The 23193-nt window shown below is 46.3% G+C and overlaps 1 protein-coding gene across 2 annotated transcripts in view; it reads right to left on the reverse strand.

Annotated features, from left to right (window-relative positions):
- Window positions 1–22402, reverse strand: part of CDYL2 (chromodomain Y like 2) — a 129426-nt gene extending 107024 nt beyond the window's left edge. The window contains exon 1 of one of the 2 annotated variants that reach the window (XM_075538051.1): window positions 22029–22402. In XM_075538051.1, coding sequence (XP_075394166.1) covers window positions 22029–22052 — 24 coding nt within the window. In that variant the 5' untranslated portion in view covers window positions 22053–22402. The remainder of the gene's footprint in view (window positions 1–22028) is intronic. The other variant, XM_075538052.1, reaches the window with a different exon arrangement.
- Window positions 22403–23193: the final 791 nt, after the last annotated feature.

Genomic DNA, 23193 nt, shown 5'->3' on the forward strand with positions numbered 1-23193 from the left:
AAAAATGGAAGGGGGAAAAGCAAGCGCGGGAAGTATCTAAATCCAGGCCAGGAAGTTGTTTAAAAAGACAAGGTTCAGTGATTTCAAGGTTCAGATGACGCAACAAGACCACAGGGGTCGCTGCTGGGGTTGCTTTAATGTTCATACCACCTTTCATATATGTTGTGCTATTTTTTGCATTTCTATCTTATTAATAGTTTGCTTTTATTTACATGCATTCCTTCCACAAGGTATATTTTCCTAATATTCTTGAGCAGTGCTGACTTTGTTGGTTTTGCTTTGTTTAATATCTATGTGGAGGTGATATGCATGTTCCTTTGAGTTCCACTTAACCCCACTGCCCAGTAGCCTGGCATCATTGTTTACATTCCTGTTCTGTTTTTAACTCCTTATTATGCAACTTGGGTCCTGGGTTTGCCTGCAACAACATTAATTAGAAGTCCAATGTCCAAATGACAAGATGTGAATTTTTCTGATAGAACTGAGAATTAGCTTAGATGCTATACTTAAGAGTGCTACATAACATAGAGAGGTTAACCAGGAAAGCGAAGGAAAAACCTATCAGAGGAAGAGCTGGGGTGCACAGGGAGGAGGAAGATGGTGACCCTTGATCTGGAAGAGAATAGAGTCCCAGATCTTTCTGATAGACCTGAAAGACTTCCCCAAGCCCTTCCTACGCTTTAGGCGTGAGGAACACCTTAAGGGCCAAGGCAGGCAAGGCCTGTCATGAAGGCCATTCTTAAGTAAGTACAACAATAAATGACTTAGGACAAAACTGTAGGTGAGACGCACAAGATGCAGAGAGAATAAATAAATATTAAGGAGGCCCACCCTCATGCACCTCTGAGGACGCAACTTAGAGTTGAGGAGGAGTGGACCCAGCAGGGCCGGGGGCCTTTCAGCATAAGAAACGACACGAGCGAAAGTCCTGAAGCAAAGGGGTCTGGATGAACTGAAAAGACGCGGTGACTCGGGTACACAGAGATGACGAAGCAGAAGGTGGTGGCTGAGCCTTGAAGAGACAGGGAGCAGGCAGGTCGTGATAACTAGTTGAAACATTTGCCCATGAGCAAGGAGAGGTCACCGGAGGCTTTGTGGGCGAAGTGCCATGTTCTGAACAACTCATCCACACCATCACATCAGGTAGTGTGAAAACACTGGCAGGCACACGGCTGTTGTTGCTTACTACCGGTAAGAAAGGAGGATGCTTGGATGAGGATGGTAGCAGGGGAAAGAACTGGACCTGCAGCGCTAGGTAGGAAACAGACGTGCTAGGCTTTGGGTGTGTGAATTCACTGCTCTCATCAAGCGGTGGTAGACCTCACACCAAAAGGCAGGTTGAGAGCATTTTCCAAGAGAGAGCACTGTGCCCGAGCGGAAGAGGCAGCCCCTCAAAGTAGAGCAGGTCCCGCCTGGCCTTGGAAAGCTTCCTGGAAGGAACGGGGTAATATGTGAAGAATGTACATAAGGGATGAACACAAACTATATAGGATATCTAACACAAAGATACGTATATAAGATCATCCCACCTCTAAGACTCCTTACTAACACCAGTGGAAACATGGGGACATCGAGACAACTCTAAGCTCAACCGCTAAGAAAGTAAATTGCGTGGCGTGGGGGTGTATTGCTTTCTCTAGTCGAGATGCGAGTTTCTTACAGAAGAGTACACTGATTGATCCATTAGTATTTTACAGCTTGTCACTCAGGATATACGAGAAGTGTTAGGTATCTCTACTTCTTTGTATTTCTTTAAATACTGGAATAAATGCCTTTGATCATAGTATGCTAATTTTCGTTAAGATTAGCAATGCTTATGTTCGGTTCACATTAAAAGGAAGCAGTCACCAGTACACACTCATTTGCTAGAACCTGGCACTGTTGGCCTCACCCATAGAAAACCTGGTTGTCTTGAGCACCCAGTCATACAACCATGAAGTCCTAGAACCAAGTGACGACTGTCCACTGTCCACCACTTGGTAATTTCTGTCTATGGCAGTAAGGGAATTGTTAAAAGCACACTATCCTTGCCGAGTCCAACCAGAAAGGGTTGAACACACCACATCCACCAAGACCTGGCATCAACTTCCCCCAACACTAGTCTTCTACTCCCTGTAAGAGGCTGAGTACAGCCAAACCAATACTGAGCATGGATCCACAACACAATGGCGGGTGGGGGAGCCAACTCCCCTTCTGAGGCAACACGACTCACACAGATGTTGACCAACGTCCACAACAGACTCCCAGGGGCACCTTCGCATCCTGACTAACCCGTTTTGCAGACACGGCGCAAACCAACCAGCAGGCCGGCCTAAGCAAACCCCCATCCTGAACAGTATGATGTGCATCACCATGCACTGGGTGTAGTAGACGTGGAGAAGCAGGAGGAATTTCATGCCCCTAGTCTTGTTCGGAAGGCTCTATTCACTGGCCTCTCGATCTGGCATTGGGTGCAAATCACAGGTGCAGGAGAGGGCTGGCATAGAAACAGCCCCGAGAGCAGAACGAACTTCAGAAGGATGAGGAATGGTGTCTTGAATGGCCTTGGTTAAATCCTGCTCCCATCATCTGGTAACTGTAAACCTTAGTTTCTGAATCATAAATGGAGAAAACAAAGTATGTGTCTCATACCACACACACACACATGCCATCGAGTCATTGACAACTCAGAGAAAACTCTATATTGTGTTTCTGAGACTGTAAGGATCTACAGGAACAGACCATTTCATTTCTCCCAACGAGTGGCTGCTGGCCTTGAACCACTGGCTTTGCTGTTAGCCCACAACGCCACAGGGCATCTAATAGGAAGAACTATATCAGATAATGCATGTACAGGAAACATTTAATGCAATGCCTGGCACACAGTAAACAATGATTAAATGTTATTATTGCTGTTCAGTACAACTACCATTACGATCTGTTTCTACCAGAAGCAGATGCACTTGAACTATCTCTTTATGGATAATCTTGCATCAGAAATTGCATTTCCTTAAAAAATATACAGTGATTCATTAAAAGTTCCTCTAATTATTTAATGCTTCCTTCCCCCACACAATCATGACCCCAATTCTACCTTAAAAATCCAGTTAGACCAGAACATGTACACTGGTACAGATAAGAGCTCAAAACACAGGGAATCCAGGACCGATAAACCCCTCAGGACTGATCATGAGAGTAGCAATACCAGGATGGCAAGGAGAGAAAGGGGAAACCAATCACAATGATTGACATACCTCGCTCCCAGGGGGACAGACAACAGAAAAGTGGGTGAAGGGAGACAGTGGTCGGTGTAAGGCATGGGGAGGAAATGTATAAATTCTCAAGGATTCATAGAGTCGGGGGAGAATGAGCTGATATCAAGGGCTCAAGTAGAAAGAAAAATGTTTTGAAAATGATAATGGCAAGATATGTATATATGTGGTTGACACAATGGATGTCTGGATTGTGGTAATTGCTCTAAGAGCCCCCACTAAAATGAGTTAAAGTAAGAAAGTCAAGTAAATGGGCCTGGTACCCATTTCACAAAGAGCTTCTCACAAAGAGCCAATAACACAGACTTTGTCATACAAGAAAGGAAAAAAGGACATAATACAACAAAGAAGAACTTCAAGACACAAAAGACTGTGGCATTCCTACCATCTTTGATGAGCAAAGTGACACTTTTTATTTTCTATAGAGTAGCAACATATACCCCCACTTAGAAAGACGAGGTCTACAACTTAAAGACCAGAAGTTTTCACATCTGAAAGGTTTCCTTCCTTTCTGTTAACTCTAAGATCCCCCCCAAAGCTGTTTCACACGAAGCCTTCAGGTCTACACAGCCTTCAATATGAATGTGTTCTTTAGGCGACAAGAAAAAAGGGGGGCAATTACAGAGATGTAAAGATAGAGACATTAACACTTGACCCTTTTTCGTTAACCAACTGGGGCTCTGGGTTGCAATACTTGGACCTGAGTGCCACCTACTCCTAAATGAGTTTGAATTTCCAGGAGGGGTTGAGATCCTGGGAGTTTCCCATAAGGCCTAGACTCCATTCTGCATCCTCAGCAGAATAAAATGAGACTGTGCGGCCCATTACAGGTCTCCTTTGCAAAATCTTGTAGAAGAAAGTAAAAATGATGTCCTGGTTTAGTTTATTTTATTTTATTGGGGGCTCTTACAGCTCTTACCACAATCCACACACATATCCATTTTGTCAAACACCTCTGTACATATGTTGTCATCTTTTTAAAAACATTTTCTTTCTACTTGAACCCCTGGCATCAGCTCGTTTTCTCCCTCCCTCCACACTCTCTGTCCCCCATGTCCTGAATTTTAAGGCTGCAGGATAGTAAGACTGGGCTGCTAACTACCAGGTCCATGGCTCAAACCCAGCAGCCCTCCATGGGAGAAAGATGAAGCTGTCTGCTACAGTAAAGGTGTTCACACTTGGAAACCCCAAGGAACAATTCTATAGGATCACTGTGAGTTAGAATTGACTCCATGGGGTTCTCCAAAATACCCCCTGGAAAGATGGTGTCCCTGACTCCTGTATCATCCATTAACACTTCAAAGAAGACAAGTATCCAGTCTACCATCTCCAACACGCTTCTCCTGCAAGAGGATAGGAGGCCTTCGCTCTTCATCACCCAATGACAATGTTCATGTAAGACTTTGCAGATGACTTCAAAACTCATCCGACCCCAAGAGTCATCAGTCCTCTGACTACAAGACTATACGATCTTTATTGAGCATACAAAGCTGGACACTGCCAATAAGTAATGTTTTAGAGGAAAGCAACCGCCACAGATTAGTTGATCAGTGAAGTCTCACGAGTTCTGTGACCTTGATCTTATAGGTGTTATTATAGGGCATCAAGTTCATTCTGACTCATAACGACCTTTCTGCAATCGAACGAAATACCGCCCAGTCTTGTGCCAATCTTCACAATTGTTGTTAAGATTCAGCCCACTGCTGCCGCCACTGTGTCCATCATGTTCAAAGTCAAGGCGATGAACTCTTACCAAGCTGGCTTAAAAGGAGCATTCTGGCTGTACCTCTTTCAAGATAGATTGGATGGTTGTTTTAGTAGTCCACGGTGCTTCCAATATCCTTTACCAACGCCATCATTCAAATGCAACCATTCTGCTGCAATGCCCAACTTTCACTTGCCTGTGAGGTGACTGAAAATACTACACAAATCAAGCCAGGGACATCTTAGTCATCAAGGTGGCCATCACCTTGCTCTTGGACACTTTAAAGAGGTCTTGTGCAGCAGAGTTACCCAATGAGGTATATCATTTGATTTGACTAATGTCTCCAGGAGCACTGGCTGTAGATACAAGCAAGATAATGTACGTGACAACGTCAATCTTTCCTCTTTTTGTCACGATGTTGCCTCTTTGTCCAATTGTGAGGATCTGGGTCTTCTTTACATGGTGCTGCAATCCACTGAAGGCTGCCGTCCTTGATCTGCATCAGCAGGTGCTTCCAGTCCTCCTCATCTTCAGCCAGCAAGCTTGTGTCATCTGCATGCCACAGGTTGTTAATAAGCCTTCCGCCAATCTTTTTCTTAATCCAGCTTCTCTGATTTTTTCCTCAGCATACATATTGATAAGTATGGTGAGGAGGCACAACACTGATGCACACCTTTCCTGATTTTAAATCACGCAGAATTCCCTCGTCCTGTTGCCTCAACTGCCTCTTGATCCACGTGTAAGTTCCACATGAGTACAATGACGTGTTTTGGAATTCCCATTCTTCTCAAAGTTATTTAAAGTTGTTGGTGTTTGTTTTTGTTTCTTAAATAATCAACACAGCCAAAATCCTTTGCATAGTCAATAAAACACAAATTAGTATCTTCATGAGATTCTCTGCTTTCAGCCATGACCCGCCTGACATCAGCCATGATATCCTCTGTTCCACATCGGCTTCTGAATCTGTCCTGAATTTTCTGGCAGCTCCTTGTCAGTGTGCTGTTGCAACCATTACGGAATGATCTTCAGCAAAATTTTACTTTCATGTGATATTTGTGATCTTGTTCAATAATCTCCACATTCTGTAGGCTGACCTATCTTTAGAATGTGTACAAATATGGATCCCTTCCATGTAGCTGTCTTCCAAATTCCCTAGCATGAATGAGTGAATTCTTCCAGTGCTTATCAATACGATGACACATTTCAATTAACATTCCATCAATTCCTGGAGTCAACTTTTAAATAATTCCTTCAGTGCAGCTTGGGGTTCTTCCTTCAGCACCACCACTTCTTGATCATATGCTACCTCATGAAATGGTTGAAAGCTGACTGGTTCTTTTTGGCACAGTGATTCTGTGTATTCCTTCCAGCTTCTTCTTTTTAAAATCATTTTATTGAGGGCTCTTACAGCTCTTATTTAACTCTCCATACATCAATTGTATCAAGCATACTTGTACATATGTCGCCACCATGATTTCCAAAACATTTTCTACTGAAGCCCTTGGTATCAGCTCTTTTTTCCTCACTCACCCTCATGAATCCTTGATCAATTATATTTGTTATTATTTCATACCTTACAGTCTGTTGTCTCCCTTCACTCACGTTTTTGTTATTCATGCCCTTCAAGGGGGGGGGGTATATATATCCAGCCTTGTGATGGGTTCCCCCTTTCCCTCCTTCCCCCTCCCCAGCCCTACCCTCATAATATTGCTATTCCCACTACTGTTCCTGGGGGGTTTATCTGTCCTGAATTCCATGTATTGAGAGCTCTTTATCTGTGCCAATGTGTGTTCTCCAATCTAGCCAGATTTGTAAGGTAGAACTGGGTCATGGCAGTGGGGGGTTGGGAAGGAAGCACTCAGGAACTAGAGGAATGATGTGTGTTTTGTCGGTGCTATACTGCACCTTGGTTGAATCATCCCTTCCTATAACCCTTCTTTTGGGGGGGGGGGCGTTATCCAATTATCTGTAGATCCTTCCATCTTTGGTGCTTCCTGTACAGTTCAATATCTTGCCCACAGAATTTGAGGCTTGAATTTTTCTGCCAGGTCTTTCAGCTTAAGATCTTCCTTCGTGGTTTTCTAACTCCAGGTGTCTGCACAGTTCACTACAGCACTCTATCTTCTCCAGCTGCCCTCTGAAATGTTCCGTTCAGCTCTTTTACTTTGTCCTTTCTTTCACTTGCCTTGGATACTCTGCGATCAAGAGCAAGTTTCAGAGTCTCTTCTGACATCCACTTTCATCTGTCTTTTCTGGTCTTTTTAACAACCTTTTCCTTTCTTTGTCTATGATGGTCTTGATGTCATCCCATAGCTCATCAAGTCTTCTTGTCAAGAGTCAATGAGTCGAATATGTTCTTGAGATGTCCTCAAAATTCAGGTGGAAAAGGTATAAGGTCCTATTTTGGCTCTCATGGAATTGTTTTAGTTTTCTTCAACTTCAACATACATAGGAGCACTGATGGTCTGCTCCACACTCAGTCCCTGCCCTGCGCCCTTAGGAAACGGAAAGGTTGAAAATGCATTCTTGTTTTACCCTGAACAGATTGTAGAGAGATCTCAGGTAGTTTTTAACTCAATGAAAGACAGAAGTGTATTCATTCATTAAACAGATTCTGTTCTGAGCGCTGCACTGTGTTAGATGCTAGAGATTGGACCAGACAGACAGAACCCCTGCCTGCACAAAGCTCATAATTTAGTGGCAGATATGAACAATATGCCCATAAATGACAACATAATAATATTAGTACTATAATGAGAGAAGAGCAGGGTGTTCGGGGAGCTCAGTGAGAGAGTGGAAACCACTGATGAATCCAACAATTGTTTTAGAGTGTGGCATCTATGCTGAGCTTTAAAGAATGAGCACAAATTACACAAGCAAAGACACGGTGGGGATGGTAGTGGAGTGTCTCTGGAATTTGGAAGCGGCTGAATAAAGGGGAAAACTTTGGAAAGTTCAGGAAATTGTGAATAGGTCTCTCTGGCTAGAGTACATGTGGCAAGTAAAGACACTGTGGAAAGCAAACAAAGGCAAGATTACTAAAAAATCCATATACATAATTTCATAAGAAGAGAGAGGTGACAAAATGAGTTGTTTAGAATAGTCCTTGGGGTGTCTTGGTGGCCACTAACCACAAGGTGAGCAGTGAAAAACCACTAGGCTCTCCAGAGAAGAAAGATGAGGCTTTCTGCTCCCATAAAGACTGACAGCCTTGGGAGCCCAAAGGGACAACTCCACTCTATCCGACAGGGTTGCTATGAGTTGGAATTGACTTGACAGCTGTGGGTTTTTGTGAATATACTATGAAGAAGATACTTCAATGGGCCAGACTAGATGCAGATAAATCAGCCGATGAGTAGCAACTGAGATTCTAAAAGCTTGCAATTGGTCCATCTACTGGTCTCTCCCCATGCAGACCAAAGAAGGGTAAAGAAACATGGAAATAATTTAGCCAAAGAGCTAATGAACCATGGGAACTTCAGCCTCAACAATCTTAACACCAGAAGACATAGATGGTGCCCAGCCACCAGTTCTGACTGCTATGGAAAGGATCACAATTGAAGGTACTAGATAGAAAACCCCAGAGCAAACCCACTGCCATCAATTCCATTTTGACTCACAGCAACCAATAAGGACACAGAACTGCCCCATGGGATTTCTGAGGCAGGGATCTTCATGCAAGCAGACAAGAGCATCTCTCTCCCACAGAGTAGCTGTTGGGTATGATCTTGTGGTTAGCAAGCCAACACCTAACTCACAGCACCACCAGGAAAAAGAGGTAGCTACCAAAGAGGCAAGCAACCAATGCATTCTGCATTTGTTCTGCTTGTATAATAAAAAAAATCCTGGATCTGGTAGGAAGAGCAAATAGAATTGGGTTCAGTTTGGTTTTATCATTTTTGCACTCCAACCTCAAGCAGTCTTCATTTTAACTGGCCCTGGAGTCTGACACAAGAGCAGCAGAATGTGTTTCATGATGGGGTTTCGAACGCTTAACAAGTGCTCATTTCCCTTCTCTCAAATTTAGAAGTCAGGCAGAAATATCTAGAACTAACGAAAATCTAATATTACCCTTCATACAACACGAAGGAGCAAAGTGTGGCCACTCGATTCTCATTACATACTTTTTAAGTGGCCCTTTGTCCACCTATCATACAATTCAGCCACTTAACCAAACCAAGAAGAGTAGTACAATCTTCACCAAAATCAATTTTAGAACATTTTCTTTTCACCACACATTGTTTTCCCAATGTTGGCAAAAATATATACAGCAAAACATTATCCAATTCTACTCCTACATGTATAATTCAGTGCCATTGATTAGACTCTTAGTCATTACTGACATCCCTCTCCAAATTGTTTCACCGCCATTAAGAGGAACTCAATGTCCCCTATGCAAAATCCCTTCCTCCTTCACCCATGGTAACTATAGGTCAATTCTGGTTTCTTTTTCCCTTTTGGCGTTCTCTTGATAAAATTGTCACATAGCATACACTTCCATAGTTCAATCGCTTCTAAAAAAAGTTGCATCTAGACCATCATAATCAGCTCTAATCACACTGATTGTTACACCTACTGTGGCATTCATTGGCCATCACTTAAACGCCGAGTAACACTTCAGTGAGTGTGATGGACTGACAATGAGAAGAATATCTGGTTGTGCAACTGTGTGTGAGGAGACGTGCGTAAAACAGAGCAGCTCTGCCACCATCCTAGAGAACTGCTTGACTAGACACTAAAATATATGTCCAAAGATGGATGAAATAGCTGTAGTGTTGCCAGAAGGAGATGGCCCAGGTACATTTTTTTTGAATATACTAGACACTCAAAAAATATTGAAAATTTGGTATATAACCAAGGGGAGTCTTAGGCTACTTCATTATTTCATTCTGAACCACAGTTTAGAAGATAGCTATTTCTGTAGCCCCAGCCCTAAGCATAATTCTAGGCAAAGAGTTGATATGCAATAAACATTTGATTGGTAGATGTATTATTGAACAAATGACCTTTTTATTAAAATCTACCATCTGTGTATCTTTCTTGGTTGGTTAGTAGGGCCTCTGAGGACCATTTGAAAAACACCAGAAAAGTCAAGGCCATGAGAAGCAAAGAGGAAAACCCCCTTCTAGGTGGGGGAATTCTTATCGTGGTGGCATGTCACAAAGTCCAAGTCACACAGCTAAGATCCTGAGGTTCCCATGTTAATACTTCTGTAAGTCATTTATAAAATAGAGTGACAACTGAACAACTGTAGGTGATTCCAGGAAAAATGCAGTGGGCGGATTCAAGAAGTACAAATCATTTGGGAGTGGCAACCAAGATGTAAAATGGCAAGCAAATGGCCCAGTGGGACTTCTCAGAACTCATCATTCTAAAAAAGGTCCGGACAATGGTGGATTGGGCTAGAGCAGTGTGACCTTTAAAGGCTATTGTTGCTGTGAGCAGCTGTCGAGTGCTAACCTATAGTGACCCTGTGTCCCACAAAGCAAAGTAATTCCTGGTCTACCATCCGCACCGCAGCCATTCCGTGATGGGCCTCCTCTTTGCCACTGACCCTCTAACTTTACCGAGCATGATGTCCTTCTGCAGGGACTGGTCCCTCCCGATAACATGTCCAAAGTCCATCAGACAGATCTTGCCATTCTTGCCTCTAAGGAGCACTCTGGCTCCACTCCTTCTGTCTGGCAGTCCGCGGTATAGTCCACAGTCTTCACCGACACCATTATCCAGCCTTCCTTTCTTCATTGTCCAGCTTATGCACACACAGGAGGTGACTGAAAATGACGACGGCTTAAGGCAGGCACATCTTAGCCTTCAGCGTGACATCCTTGATTTTTAAGACTTTAAAGAGGTCTTTGCAGCAGATCTGCCCATTTGGCCAATGCAGTATGCCACTGACTTCAGCTTCCGTCAGTGCTGACTGCGGATCCACATAAAGCGAGATCCTTAACAAGTTAAACATCTTCTCCATTTATCATGACGTTGCTTATTGGCCCAGTTGTGAGCATTTTTTCAGGGGCAATCCATACTGAAGGCTAGAGTCTCTGATCTTCATCAGAAATGGTTCAAGTCTTCTTTGATTTCAGCACACTAATTTGTGTCTGCGGATCCAAGATAGTTGACAAGTTCCTCTCCAATCTTGATGCCACATTCTTCATCATAAGGAATCCAGGTTCTCAGATTATTTGCTCGGTATGCAGATGGGAGAAGGATGGCGAAAGGATACAACCTCCATGCACATCTTTCCTGATTTTAAACCACGCAGTGTCCCCTTGTTCTGTCCAAGCAACTCCTTCTTGACCGATGCCTGGGATCCGCATGAGCACAAACGCGTGCTCTGGAATTCGGATTTTCACTTAGATTTCTAGCAGTTCACTTTGATGTAATACTGCAGTGATTTTTAACTTCCCTTCAAAATTTCCCTTGGTGGTATATTGTTTGAAAAATTATGCATTCTGTTGAATAGCCTTTCTTTGGAATGGGTGCAAATTTGGATCTCTTCTGAGCCTCAATGACTGGGTGCTTCCAATGCAGCATCAATCCTATGAAACATTTTGACGGATATCTGTCAACTCTTGGAGCCTTGTCTTTCACCAATGCCTTCATTGCCACTCCGATTTCTTCCTTCGGTATCATCCGTTCTTGATCACCTGCTATCTCCTAGAACGGCTAACCATTAGCTGACTCGTTCGGACACAGTGATTGTGTGTATTGTTCTTCCCACCGCCTCTGGTGCTTGCTGTGCCATTCAATTTTTTTGCTCACAGAATCTTCCAATACCGCTGTTCAAGGTTTGAATGTTTCTTCAGATCTTTAAGCGTGCGGATTGCTGAGCCTGTTCCTCCCTTTCGGTTTCCTAACTCGTATGCCTTTGCATCTCATTATAATGCTCTGCTTTGGTTGCTCATGCCAGCCTATGAAATCCTATTCAGTTCTTACTTCATCGCTTTTGCCTTTCACATCAGCTACTCTACGCTCAAGAGCAAGCTTCAGAGTCTGTCCTGAAATCCATTTAAGTCTTTCCCCCACCCCTGTCTTTTTAATGGCCATTTGCTTTCTTTATGTATGATGTCCTCGATGTCATACAACAACTCATCTGGTTTTTAGGCATTAGTGTTCAGTATGATGTCATATAACAACTCAGTATGATGTCATACAACTCTTCTGGGGTTTAGGCATTAGTGTTCAGTATGATGCCATATAACAATTCAATATGTTCAGTATGATGTCATATAACAACTCAGTATGATCAGTATGATGTCATATAACAACTCAGTATGTTCAGTATGATGTCATACAACAACTCATCTGGGGTCTAGGCATTACTGTTCAGTATGATGTCATATAACAATTCAATATGTTCAGTATGATGTCATATAACAACTCATCTGGTTTTTAGGCATTAGTGTTCCGTATGTCAAATCTATTCTTGAAATGTTTTTTTAATTCAGATAGGATATACTCAAGGTTGCACTTTGGCTCTCATTAATTTTTCAGTTTTCTTCAGCTTCCATGTACTCTCTAGTTAAGGCTAATGGGCCATGACAGAGGGAGAGAATGCATTGAAGGAAGGGGCAAGAAAGGGACAAGATTGGCAGCTAGAGCAGCAACTCCACTTCCACTCTCCTGCCCTCAATTACCAGAGCCTGAGGCTGACTCGAGAAGGGGCAAATTTCAGATCAAGGATAAGCCAGGTTTAGAGGTCCAACCTCACCAAAGCAAAGCCTGTCATCCCCAGCACAGCTCCTTGGGCAACTCCAGTCTGATCCAAGACCAAGGCTAGATAGGGTCTTGAAGTTAGCTCTGGTCCAGAGGTCTGTAGTGTTGGCTTGCCCCTCTTCAGAGATGCACAAGCTAGGAGTTGATGTGACGTAACAGACTCAGAGGAAAGGGGCTTTTCTGAGTTCAACAAGAGCTCATTTGACAGCAGAGACAACTAATGTCCAAGATGGTGAAAAGATTTGTCTAGAAGCACACGTACCAAGTGGTAGGGTGTGGACAAGATCCCTGACTATATCAGCCAGGGTTCCACCAGAGAAGCAGGAGATATCTACTAAATGATATATTGCAAAACTTGAGTTGAGCAATTGTGGGAACTGGTTAGGCAAGTCAAAAATTGGGACAAAGTAGTCTGTTGAAAGAAGCCACGGTGGTACAGTGGATTACTCACTGGACTGGGAACCAGAGTCGGCACGTCAAAGCCACAGGCACTCCACGGGAGGAAGATGGGGATTTCTACTCCCATAAAGAGTTACAGTCTTGGAAACCCACAGGGGCAACTCTACCCTATCCTATGGGGATGCTGCGAGTCAGAATCAACTTGATGGCAGTGAGTTTGAAAGGGGTTGTGCTTTGTCTTGTTTTTGTTCTGACGTGTATTGAATGGACAGACTGGAACGCTAGGACACAGGCTAAAGCTGCTGTCCACACGCAGAATTTCTTCTTCTTTCTTTTCTTCTTCTTCTTTTTTCAGGAAAATCTCAGCTCTGCTATTACCTGATTGTATCAGACCCACTGAAAATGTCTACATTCATCTCAGTTACCTAAAGTCAACTGATTATGGGCTTTAGTCTCATATATAAAATACCTTCACAGTAATCATTGTTATTAAAATATAGCCAGCCATCATGATATATCAAAGTGAACCACACAGTGATTTACCAACGGGACCCACAAAGTGTTATGTCCACCCTCCCTATCCTCTCAAAGGGATGTGGCCTGACACACACTTAATGAAGAATGTTAGCACCTTACCTTCAACTTAGCAAAACCTTGTCCTTGAGCAAACCATGTGTATTTAGGAAGAGGCTTCAAAACAGCAGTGTCCATGTTCTACTTCTCTTCCGCTAGAATTACTGAACACAGGCTACTCAACTGTCATAGGTAAACTGGAGAAGAGCTAGTGGGATTTATGGGAAAGCATGGGTAGAGCTAATGGGATGGGGATGATTGATCTATTCTCCTTACCCCACCTGTTTATTACATTCACTCTCCTCACCATCACACCCAAGACTCAAAGAGTTACCCACTCATAATGTCTCTACCTCCACATTTCCCTAACCCACTCCTTATCACACTGCAACCAAGCCCGACTCCAGGTACTGCTCCATGGAATGGATCCTCCCTGTGGTTATCAATGACTTATGGATTGTTAGGCCCAAAGGACATCCCCTCTTTCTTAAAATGTAATTCCCCACTGGATTCAATATGACAAATTCCATTTTTCTTCCTTTCTTGCTAGACCTTGTAAGTCTAATATTCTTTCTCTTATCCCATCTCTTAAATGCCTGCTTCCCCAGTACCCAGCATCCTTAATGGAGCTTAATCATACTCAATATGCCAATGACTCCAAATCTCTGTGTCCATGCCAGTATCTCTCAAGTGTGGGGTTAACATGTCCTGCTTATATGACTGTAAGTAGCCGATTGTTCCACAAGCACTGCAACCCTATTGTCCTTCCCACCACCCCCGCTTCCCCCACTTCCTCAGACGATATTCCTTCCCGGTTTCCTTATAGTCGGCTCTACCCTCTACCGAATGGACTAAAACAGAAATCTAGATGCTTCTCTTCAGCCCCTGTCTTTCTTTCAATCCCTATGTATTGTAAATCAAGTTTTATCTGGGAGAGGGACACATAGCTGAGATTTCCCAGACTCCTTTGCCGTTAGGGATGGAGATAATGATGATGCTCTGGCCAATCGGATGAAAGCAATATTTATGGAACTTCTAGTAAGTTTGCTTATAGAAAGACAATTCCATCTTTGCCCTTCCTTCTTCCTCCTCCTTCTTACAGGATATGTGTTCAGCTCCTTGGCCGCCCTGAACCAAGAAGGAGCCTTGAGCACTAAAGTCATAAGCTGACATAAAAGAGCAGAGTGGGGGAAGTCTGGAACCCTGAGAGTTTGACTGAGCTAGCACACCAAACACAGATTGCCTAACTCCAACTTCACTCCATGCAAGAGAATAAACTTTCCTAAGCCACAGTCATTGTGCACTGTCTATTAAATGCCCCTAGACCAGTGGTTCTCACCTGTGGGTGGTGACCCCTTTGGGGGTCAAACAACCCTTTCACAGGGGTCACCTGATTCATACAGTAGCAAAATTACAGTGATGAATAGCAACGAACATAATTTTATGGTTGGGGAACTGTATGAAAGGGTCGTGGCATTAGGAAGATTGAGAACCACTGCACTAGACAAAACTCCAGATGATACACCATACTGTTGATTCTTTTTACATATTTATATCCTATTTTTTTCTCTCTCTGTCCCCCACTACCACTCTGAGTCTAGCTCATGTCCTCATCACCTCCTGTGGTAATCACTGAAAGAGAACACAAGCTAGCACACCTGCCACTAGTCTTCCTCCAATCTAATCCAACGTCCGTTTCCTAAGGGAAATATGGCAATGCGTATCGACAGCAGCATTCAAAGTTTGACACACTTCAACCTAGTAATTCCACTTTGATCCTGGGATATTTTATCCTAGGGGGAAATATCGGATCAGCATATGAATAAGCAGATGCATGATGTCCACAACAACAATTGGCAGGGGAACACTTCCAAGAGTTTGAGAAAAGATGGAGTTAAAAAATAAAAGAAATTTCCCACAAACTTTAAGGTAGCAGATGGACACTGGGCCTCCACTCAAGTACTCCCTCAGCACAAGAACACTTTGTTCTAATAATCCAGCATTCCATGATGTTCACCTTCCTGACACGATCACTAAAGGCAAAATGGGTATATAAGCAACTGTGGTGAAGAAAGCTGACGGTGCCTGGTGATCAAAAGATACAGCAACCGGGGTCTTAAAGACTTGAAGGTAAATAAACAGCCATCTGGCTGAGAAGCAATAAATCCCACATGGAAGACGCACACCAGCCTGTGTGATCACGAGTTGTCAATGGGATCAAAGACCCAGAACAAAAAAATCATATTGATTTGAATGAGGGGGGGAGTACGAAGTGGAGACCCAAAGCCCATCTGTAGACAAGTGGACATCCTCTTACAGAAGGGTAACAAAGAGACCAGCCAGTCAGGGTGCAGTATAACACCAATGAAACATTACAACTTTCCTCTAGTTCTTTGATGCTTCCTCCTCCCCACTGTCATGACCTCAATTGTACCTTATAAATCTGACTAGACCAGAACATGTACACTGCTACAGATAAGAGCCTGAAACACAGGGAATCCAGGACAGATGAATCAGGACCAATAAAGAAAACAGAAATACCAGGAGGGGAAGGGGAGTTTGGGGAGAGAAAGGAGGAATTGATCACAATGACTGACATATAACCACTCCCTCCAGGGGGACGAACAACAGAAAAGTGGGTGAAGGGAGATAGCAAACAATGTAAGATATAAAAATAATAATAATTTATAAATTATCAAGGGTTCATGAGGGAGAGAGGGTGGGAGAAGGAGGGAGGGAAAGGAGACACTGATACCAAGGGCTCAAGTAGAAAAAAAAATGCTTTTGAAAATGATGATGGCAACATATGTACAAATGTGCTTGACACAATGGATGCATGGATCATAAGAGCTGTATGAGCCCCCAATAAAATGACTTAATAAAATATATATAAAGTGAAATTAAAATAAAATATAAAAGAATATTCCCCCATTCAAATGTGTTTATTTTCAATTATATAAGATGTAAAAGACGCAATTCTTAATTTGTGCATAAGATATACCAAGAAAGTTATTATTAGATTGATTCAGACATATTAGTAGTTACTGAACATCAATTATATACAAAACGCATAACAATCATTATCAATTATTATAATTTCCCTTTTTTCTTTGGGCTTGTACTTCCAAAGATGCAACAATAAATGCAAACTGCTTTTAAAAACTGAAGAGACAATCAATATTCTCAATATGTCCACCTAATCTGGCCATGTTCGTTTCCTACTTTACACTCAAGCGCCCTCTCCTCCCCTGGGATGCCTTCCCCCATTCTCCGAAGGTCGGCTCTCGAAGACCCCATGAGGGGCGGACACAGGAGGAAATCTACTTGAAAACAAGATGCTGGCTGTTCAAGTGAGAATGTGAAACACCTTCCAAAAGGTAGAAGAATCCAAACATCTGTTTCATGTCCATTCAGGACCTACTCCGTGCCAGGGAACCCCTCCAGCAGGTACGTGTTCTGAGGATACTGGCCACTTCCAGTGGACCCTCAAGAAGGGCAGGCCTCGGACTACTAGGGACCAGGGATGGGAGAGGCCTTGTGGTCAGAGTTGGTCGTAAGGTGGGTTCCTGTAGCTGGAGTCAGGTCAAACGGTGACACCTTGTCATTTGCTTTCCCTCTCCAACCAATGCATAATTGTTTTGATTTTTAAATATTTTCTGCTTTGTTTTCGATTGAGGTTCTTCTCGGTTTCATGTTGTCCCTGTTGTTGGGCCCTGTGTGTGTTTTGTGTTATTTTTCTGTACATGGGACCCACGGGGATAGGTAAACCCGCGAAGACAACATCTGGATTGAGAGTTTCAAAGGGGCATGACAGGGGAGGTGGGCGGGAAATGGGGAGCTAGCAGCAATGAGTCTGAGGCGGCAAGGTCCCGGAATTGATCGTGGTGATGGGTGCACAGCTCATGCAAATGTGACTGAACTCACGAAATGCATGCTACGTGAACTGGGGCTCAATGAATCTGTTCAAAAGAAATGTTTTTCATTGAAATTAGTATCTGATCCACGCCGTAGCGTTTTCATACAGAGCTTGCAAAAGTTACATTGGGACCAACACGACTGGTTGTAGGAGCTAGCATCATGCCGTTCTGCCAATCACGTCTGAAGCCGTTCTTGACCAAGAAAGTGTGTCTGGGTAGACCACATGGCACGTAGTAGAACAAATTTCAATAAAACTGGTCTCTATGCAATCTACAGAGAGTCAGGAAGCCCAGCCCAAGTTGAAAGCCATCAGGTTGGACAGACTGTTGGGCCCAAGTACCAGTCTCTATTAATGGAACCCTGCCTTATTTGATAGAATTGTTTTTTATTCCATTAGGGTTTGTATGACACATGCCCATAGGTTCTCAACAGTCTGTCTCAACCCTATGTTCCCCACAACACCTGTGATTCTTTGTGCATTGTTTTTTTTTTTTTCAGAATCTGAGGTGCACGTATGACAGGCACAACTGTGAAAACATCTGTGTTCATCTCTGTGGCGAGGTCAATATTTAGGAAATGCACATTTCTTTCATCAAGACAAAAATTATTCTATTATTTCTTTTATGGGAATAAAAGGAAAGAGGCGAGTTCTTAGAGATAGTATACAAACACACAATCGTGCACACACATAGACAGGCATGTCTGCATGTACCAAAGCCCCCAAAAGACAGTTCTATATCACAGTGCATTCTTTTCCAACAGAACTTTGTAAACCAAGATAACCTTCAGGTGGACAAGCGCACACACACAAAAAAACAACTGTCAAGTTCATCGCCATAAATTTCAACCTGGCCACGATGGTTACACTAGAAACATACAGCACTCTCTTTAAATGTTGGTGCCAACAAAGTCGAGACCTCCTGAGCAATGCCAATTACTCACAGGAGAGCATGAATGTCCACCACTCAACAGCAAGAAAGCTACGTGGTTGAAGTGTAAGTGCCTTCAGCCCTTCCACTGAAGAGTGGGGTACATCTCTAGTATGGGGCTCCCAGACGCCCACATAACAACAGTGCCAACCACCTCCAGGAGACCACGAGGAGAGCTGACTGCAACACTGACCATAAGGGCACTTAAAGGTCACCTGAGGTCCTTCACGCAGACTTCTGTTCACTAACCCAGGCGGCAGGTATTTGAATGTCAAATTGCACTGGGCATGGTGAGGGATGAGGCAACAGACATGGGCTGTTGTTTCATTAGCAATGTCTTCCTACTACCTGGCCTCCTGGCAACAGATTCAGTAGAATCCTGAAGGTGCCAAGACCCGTCCCTACCAGACCTAGGTAAGTAGTGCAAAAGAGGGCTGCAGAATGGGTCCGTGGGCACAGGAGTGCCAGGACAAGGGACTAACTGGAAAATCCATCAAAAGGTACTTCAATCCTGACCCCCATTGAGGCAGTGCCAACAGACCTTGAGCCCAGGCCTGGCTCATACCTTGAGTCCAGTCCATAAACAAGTTGCTCGCTAATGACCCTGGTGTTTTAGCAGAAATTAAGCCAAGGCATCTGGATAAGAAGGTTCATTCGGTCTCCAGACAGACAATGACTGCAAGAAGATCAACCAATACGTATGAGCTGGCTTCTATACTTTTGCAGGGGGCACGGAGGTTGGTCATGTATGCAGTGACCAACAGAGGAGACAACAGAGGAGACTGAGGAGAACTCCGGGGAAGGTGAGACAAGCAGAGGAAGCTATCAAGGTCCCGAAGTGGCGAGCGTGGGCTGGATGTGGAATTGCTACATACAACTGGAGGGCCATGAGGGACACCTGAGGAGTCTTTCTCCACATCTTTAAAGCCAGCCCCTGCTCCTAAGGATGACCACTGGAAGAAGGCTCATCCTTCCCAACTTTTGCCCCAGATGTGACTGCCTAAAGCATTAAAGGTGAAGAATCTCTATAATCCAAGTCATACTTGGCCATAGTCTACGATAATGTCAGCCGACAAGCAAATGGGCTATGTCAACGAAGGTGGGAATGGTCCTTCTTAGTCCAAAGTGTGCTTGCGTGGTTGAGGCTCAGAGAAGCCAGTTCACATGCATTCCACCATAGTGTCTTTTCTGTTGATTTTTTTTTTCCCCTTTCATGGTCACTCAAAGTCCTGGATATCCCCAGATATCCCCAGGTACAGTTAGGGCAGTTAGCACTTCATGTTTTTAAAGCTAAATGTGAACCGCAGATGAAGTTCTTCTGCCTACGTTACCTATTCGAACCGGCATGTATGCCCTTGGCTGCCGAGCGCTTAACCACTGCACCACCAGGTTCCCTAATGGAGTCTCGAGTTATAAAAATGTTGACATTGGTTATATTCACCCCAATGCAATTTGGGCCCTTTTAATAATGACTCTGTGAATAATCCGCCAAAGGAAAAGCACCTTATATCTAGTACAATTACCTACTATCACAGAAGTAATTATTATTATTGTCCTGTTTATTGAACTTCAATAAGAACTCTTGAGAAGCTAAGGGGTTCCAGGGCCACTGTAAAAACTCCCCTCTTAGCAGGCTCATCCAGCGGCTATAACCATCAACGATAAGGGGGGCCAATTTGAACTGAACATTAGACAAGAGAATGATTCCCCCAGAAGGTTCCTAAGTTCCAAACTATAAATGAAGAAATACTGACGACTGCTAACATGTCCTCTTCAGGTCTACCCACGGGAATTTGCAGCCAGGCAAGGTCACCCTGTCTAATGTGTTTCAATGAGTGGAACAATCTATCAATGAGTAGAAAAATCTATAACGCCCACCAGCTAAGTGTTGCCTTAAGCAGCATCTGTTTCTGCTCAATGTCTCCATATTGCTGGTTCTATTTCAGGAAGTTCGATCAAACCGCCCATGTTACCAGGCTGCAACCTTCGGTGGCTGTTCTGCCATCTTGAAAAGACCAAGACGCTTGGAGGAGCCCTTGACCTACACTACTCAGAAGTTCCTCACCAGGTGGCCGCCCCATCTCATCTTCCCCAGTACCAGAGAGAAGAGGAAGGCAGTTGGTTAGAGAAGAGGGAGCAACTTGCATCATTCTTCCAAAGAGTTGCTTCATCTCCCACTCACTCCGCACCTGCCCCGGGGACGCAATCCAAGCCTGGGCCTCACCACCTCCACAATCATCCCAAAGGCCCCGATCACACAGGAGGCCATGATGTGAACTTGCCCACTGACCACGCCCCTATCACATGCCAATCGAAATGCTTCCAGGCCTGGAGGAGGGGGTAAAATCCATTATGGGTGACTTCATCTTTATGGGACTTGAGCATGACGGAGCCCTGCAGTCTTCCACCCAGAAGGCTAATTGCAACCCTTCCGGAAGCAGGCTCCATCAATGTAGCCAAAGGCCTCTAGGAGGTAGCAGAACCTGAATTCCTTTAGGGCTGTCCAGATCCAGGCTCAGGATCAGCAGGCCCTCCGGCTGAAGACAGTTGGTTTCTTGGCTCCTTTATCCCGAACTTTCTCTTGGGGCTACCACCTCTTTGGAGGCATTCTCCCCAGGGGATGGGACTTGTTTCTTGATCTGACCACTAATCAGGAAACCCATAGCAGGATTGGCTGTGTCCAGGGCCAGCTTAGCCCCAGCTCCCCAGAGGCCATGGGTCTATCTCCATTGTTTCAAAAGATACGGGGCTGGGGGGGGGGGGGGGAATGTCTCCCTTGACCATATCTGAGATGCTTTCAAAGTATCCGCGTACCTGTGTGGCCCTGGAGGCAGGTGAGGGTGACACGGAGTGCAGGAAGCAGGACTCACACCCAATGTCCTCCAGCAACGTGTTACCACCCACCTCTGACTTCCATGTTCCCTTCCCTTCCACGGAGGGCCCCCTGCACCGCCCCCTCTCGCCTTCGATGGGCATGACACCCAGAGGACCGCCCCCACGCCCCGGCCACGAGGGCTTTGGGGCCGGTGACCCCGGCAGCAGGTGGGGGGAAGGGGACTGGTGGCCCTAGAGAGCGGCTTGGCGGGTGTCTCCCGACCCCGCGCCTCGGCGCCCCCCACCCGCCGGGTCCCGGTGCGCAGCGCCCAGGACCCCGCCGGGCCCCGCTCTTCGTCCGCGCCCCCGGCCCAGCCCGGGCCGCGGCCCCCCGCATTCCCGGCGCGTCCGGCGCCGACTTTTACCTGTACTTTCTGCACTCGGGGCGGCTCGCGGGGCTCGAACACCTCCCCGGGACCGCTACCTCCCCCGCCCGGCTCCGCCCGGCTTCCTCCTTCCCCTCCCAGGCCGCAAAGTAGATGGAGTAAGAGAGAGTGTGAGCGAGAGAAAGAGAAAGGGGCGCGGGCGGGCGCCGCGGGAGGGCGGGCGGGCAGGAGGCGCCCACCCCCACCCCCGCCGCCCGCCGGCTCCCAACTCCGCTCGCGCTCGGCCGGCCCGGCCCCCGCCGCCGCCCGCGCCCCGCGCCCCGCGTCCCCGTACCTCGTAAAGGTCCCCAGAAGCCATGCCAGGCTGCGGAACTTGGCTCGCCGGGTGTGCGCGTCTGCTCGCTCGCGCCCTCCGTGCGTGTGCGCGAGGGGGCCAGTGTGCGCGTGTGTGCGCGCGTGTGTGTGTGCGTGTGCGTGTGTGTGTGCGCGCGCGCGCGTGTGTGCGCGTGTGGTATGTGTTGAGTAAACTGTGTTTTTGCAGAATGACAGGCTTGGGGGCTGCGTGTGCGCAGAATCAGAGCGGGCGGCGGCGGGGCTGGCGTAACCGGCGGCGGCGGCGGCGGCGGCACGAGCGCGGGCAGCAGCGACGGCCGCGCAGCGCGCCCGGGAGGCACGGACGTGGCCCGAGCGCCGCGGCCCCCGCGACCCGGCCACCCGGCGGCTGCAGCGCCCACGGCTCGCCCCGGCGCCGCCTGCAGGAAGCCGCCCCGCGCCCGCCGCCCGCCCGGACGCCGCCGCTGCCACTGGGCGAGTCCCCGCCCCCCGGGAGCCCGGCCCGGCCCCCGGGCGGGAGGTGGGGGCGGCGCTGCCCGGCCGCGCCCCGGGGGACAGCCCGCCCCGCCGGGCCCCAGGGGTGGTGGCCAGGTGCCCGGCGGGCGCGGCCGTGCCGGGGCTGCGAAGGGGCGGGCGGGAGGCCGGAGCAGGAAGGTTCCAGGTCGGAGGACTGGGCACCCCCCCCACCCCCGGGGCTGTGGCTCCGGGTCCCACCTTCCTCCTTCCAGAAGGGCCTGGGCCCTGGCCAACCCGGGGGCCGCAAAGCAAGCGGTGTGTGCAGTAGAGGCTCCAGGGAGAAGGGACGCAATGGCTCAGCTGGGGCGGGGGTGAGGGTGGGGGGGATCTCCTGGAGAGCCAGTACACGTACACGTGGCCATCCCATACACCCTGGAAAGCCAGCTGTGACCTGCCCTAGCCCCCATATTCACTATCCCCCTTCCACAAACAGCCCCCACGCCTGCAGTGCTCCTGGGTATACACACAAGGGCCCTGCCCACAGGAGGCTTTCCGTTCAAGAGTAGGACACGTGCCCCAGCCACCATTGAGGGCGCCTTCGATCTGTCTAGGAATAGACGTGCTCATTATATGCCAGGCTTGGGAGCTGAGGGACTGAACAGCCCCCCCTTAAGCCCAGATCACACACACACACACACCCGTGGGGTCTC

This window comes from Tenrec ecaudatus, chromosome 18 (genome assembly GCF_050624435.1).
Source record: "Tenrec ecaudatus isolate mTenEca1 chromosome 18, mTenEca1.hap1, whole genome shotgun sequence".
NCBI lineage: Eukaryota > Metazoa > Chordata > Mammalia > Afrosoricida > Tenrecidae > Tenrec > Tenrec ecaudatus.